The 2,586-nt window shown below is 40.4% G+C and overlaps 1 protein-coding gene across 1 annotated transcript; it reads left to right on the top strand.

Annotated features, from left to right (window-relative positions):
* Positions 1 to 707: 707 nt before the first annotated feature.
* On the top strand, positions 708 to 1,637 carry LOC143400222 (olfactory receptor 7A10-like). Its single transcript, XM_076857531.2, has one exon. The coding sequence runs from the start codon at positions 708 to 710 to the stop codon at positions 1,635 to 1,637; it is 930 nt and encodes a 309-aa protein (XP_076713646.2).
* The last annotated feature ends 949 nt before the right edge of the window (positions 1,638 to 2,586 follow it).

The raw sequence follows: 2,586 nt of genomic DNA, 5'->3' as shown, positions 1-2,586 counted from the left end.
AGGGAAATGCTTATTAAGACTGCAGTAGAATATCACCTCACACCAGTTAGGAGGGCTGTTATCAAAATGACCAAAGATATCAGTGAAAGGGCCAGTGAGAATGTGGAGAAAAGGGGAATCCTTATTCAGAGTTGGTAGGAATGCAAATTAATGAAGTCATTATGGAAAAAGGTAGGGAGGTTCCACAAAAATAAAACAGAGACACCATGGGAACCAGATATCCTACATCTGGCTATGTAGTCAAAGAAATGAATTGGCTATGTTGGGGAGATATCTGACCTCCTAGTTTACTATGCATAATTCACAGTCGTCAAGACAAAAAGTGTTCATCAGGAGTGTTTGATTTGTATTTCTGAAATGCATGAAAATCTTTACAATTCTGAAATATATGACTTCCTAGTGAACCATACAGTGAAGTAGAAATTCATTATAGAGTTGGCACAGGATCCCTTAGGGGATAAGATAAACAGATCTTCTATGGAAGTTAATTTCTCTCCTTTCCCTTGGTTTTTCTTTTTCTCTTTTTGTGGGGCTAAGGTTGAAACCCAGGACCTTGCACATGTTAGGCAACCACTCCACCACTGAGCTACTCCCTAAATTAATTCTTTTCAGAAAAATATGGATTGTTTCACGTCAATGATGTGAGTAATACCTGTCTAGGGAAAATCCATAATGCTCTTTTTCTCATTTCTGGTAGTCACATGGATATGGAACTAGGGAATGATACTCAACATTTAGAATTTCTTCTTCTGGGACTTGCAGAGGACCCAGAACTGCAGCCCCTCATCTTTGGCCTTTTCCTGTTCATGTACCTGGTCACTGTGCTGGGGAACCTGCTCATCATCCTGGCTGTCATCTCAGACTCCCACCTGCACACGCCCATGTACTTCTTCCTCTCCAACCTGTCCTTTGTGGACATCTGCTTCACCTCCACCACCATCCCCAAGATGCTGGTGAACATCCAGACACAGAGCAAGGCCATTTCCTATGCAGGCTGCATCACCCAGATTCACTTTTTTGTACTCTTTGTTGGGTTGGATGACTTTCTTTTGGCTGTGATGGCCTATGATCGGTATGTGGCCATCTGCCTTCCCCTGAACTACATGGTTATCATGAACTTCAGACTCTGTGGATTGCTCGTTTTGGTCTCCTGGTTTGTGAGTTTTTTACATGCGTTGTTACAAAGCTTAATGATGTTGCGGCTGTCCTTCTGCACAGACTTGGAAATCCCACACTTTTTCTGTGAACTTAATCAGGCAATTCACCGTGCCTGCTCTGACACCTTTCTTAATGACCTGGTGATATATATTACAGCTGTCTTCCTGGGAGGTGGCCCCCTCGCTGGCATCCTTTACTCTTACTACAAGATAGTGTCCTCCATCCGTGCAATCTCATCTGCTCAGGGCAAGTACAAAGGCTTCTCCACCTGTGCATCTCACCTCTCTGTGGTCTCCTTATTTTATGGCACAAGCTTAGGTGTGTACCTCAGTTCTGATGTGGCCCAAAACTCACACTCCATTGCAACAGCTTCAGTAATGTACACTGTGGTCACCCCCATGCTGAACCCCTTCATCTACAGTCTGAGGAACAAGGACATCAAGAGTGCTCTGAGAAGACTCTATGAGAGAGAAAAATAAAGTGTCAATTCTACTGAAACTGGAGATGTGCCCATGATCACAGGGCTCAGAGTCTTTGGTCTGAAATCTGGGATTCTTTATCAGAACTTGCTCCTTCTAATTTATTCCTGAGTTTTCATTTCTTTGATTTAATCTACTGCATACAATTCCACTGAATTGGTCACTTTATTTCTCTTTCTGATCTCTATGTATTCAAATCCCCTCCATTTGTCATTTTTCAACTTTCTCAAAATTATTCCCATCTTTGGATAAGAAATATTTGAGAATTCTCACTTATCCCATCTTTTTTAGAAATAATTGAATCTCAATTTACATACATCATACTAAGTAATAGTTTATTTTGCCAAAATAGTCATAATTTGCATTCTTAGTGAAAAAAACTATTTGACAACTAATGCTATTTTTATAATTTTCTTGTGGAAGAAAATTTGAGAAAAAAATTTCTTTTGGTAGCATTGATTGAACCCACTGGTGCTTAACCACTGAGCTACATCCACAGACATTTCTGGTTTTTGTTTGAGACAGTGTCTTGCTAATTGCTTAGGGCCTCACTAAATTGCTGAGGCAGATCTTGAACTTGTGATCCACCTGCCTCAGCCTAATGAGTCGATTGTATTACGAGCATGTACCACCTTGTCTGCCTGAGAATAGATTTTCAATTGTGTATTCATGATTTTTTTTCCTATATAACTTCCATTCTTGAAAGGTAGCCTTTCACCTACTGTGGTGTTAGCTGTTCATTAGGTTTTATTTGCATCTTCTGGATCCTATTTCTGTTCCAACATGATGTTCACAGAGACCACATTAGGCATGGAAAAAACAGGTATCCACTCCACCATTTTTTCCAGGCACATATTTTTACACATTAGACAACATTTTTGAAAAGATAGCAATAGGTAAATGGTAAATAGATTAATGGCTCTAAGGGTCTAGGCACTGGGCAGAGGTG

This window comes from Callospermophilus lateralis, chromosome 1 (assembly GCF_048772815.1).
Source record: "Callospermophilus lateralis isolate mCalLat2 chromosome 1, mCalLat2.hap1, whole genome shotgun sequence".
Classification (NCBI taxonomy): Eukaryota; Metazoa; Chordata; class Mammalia; order Rodentia; family Sciuridae; genus Callospermophilus; species Callospermophilus lateralis.
Note: the sequence above shows the minus strand (reverse complement) of the source record. Positions and strands in the feature narration are given on the sequence as shown.

Bases quoted from the DNA above. Each gene is read 5' to 3' on its own strand.
- LOC143400222 (XM_076857531.2), top strand. From the start codon at position 708: ATGGAACTAGGGAATGATACTCAACATTTAGAATTTCTTCTTCTGGGA.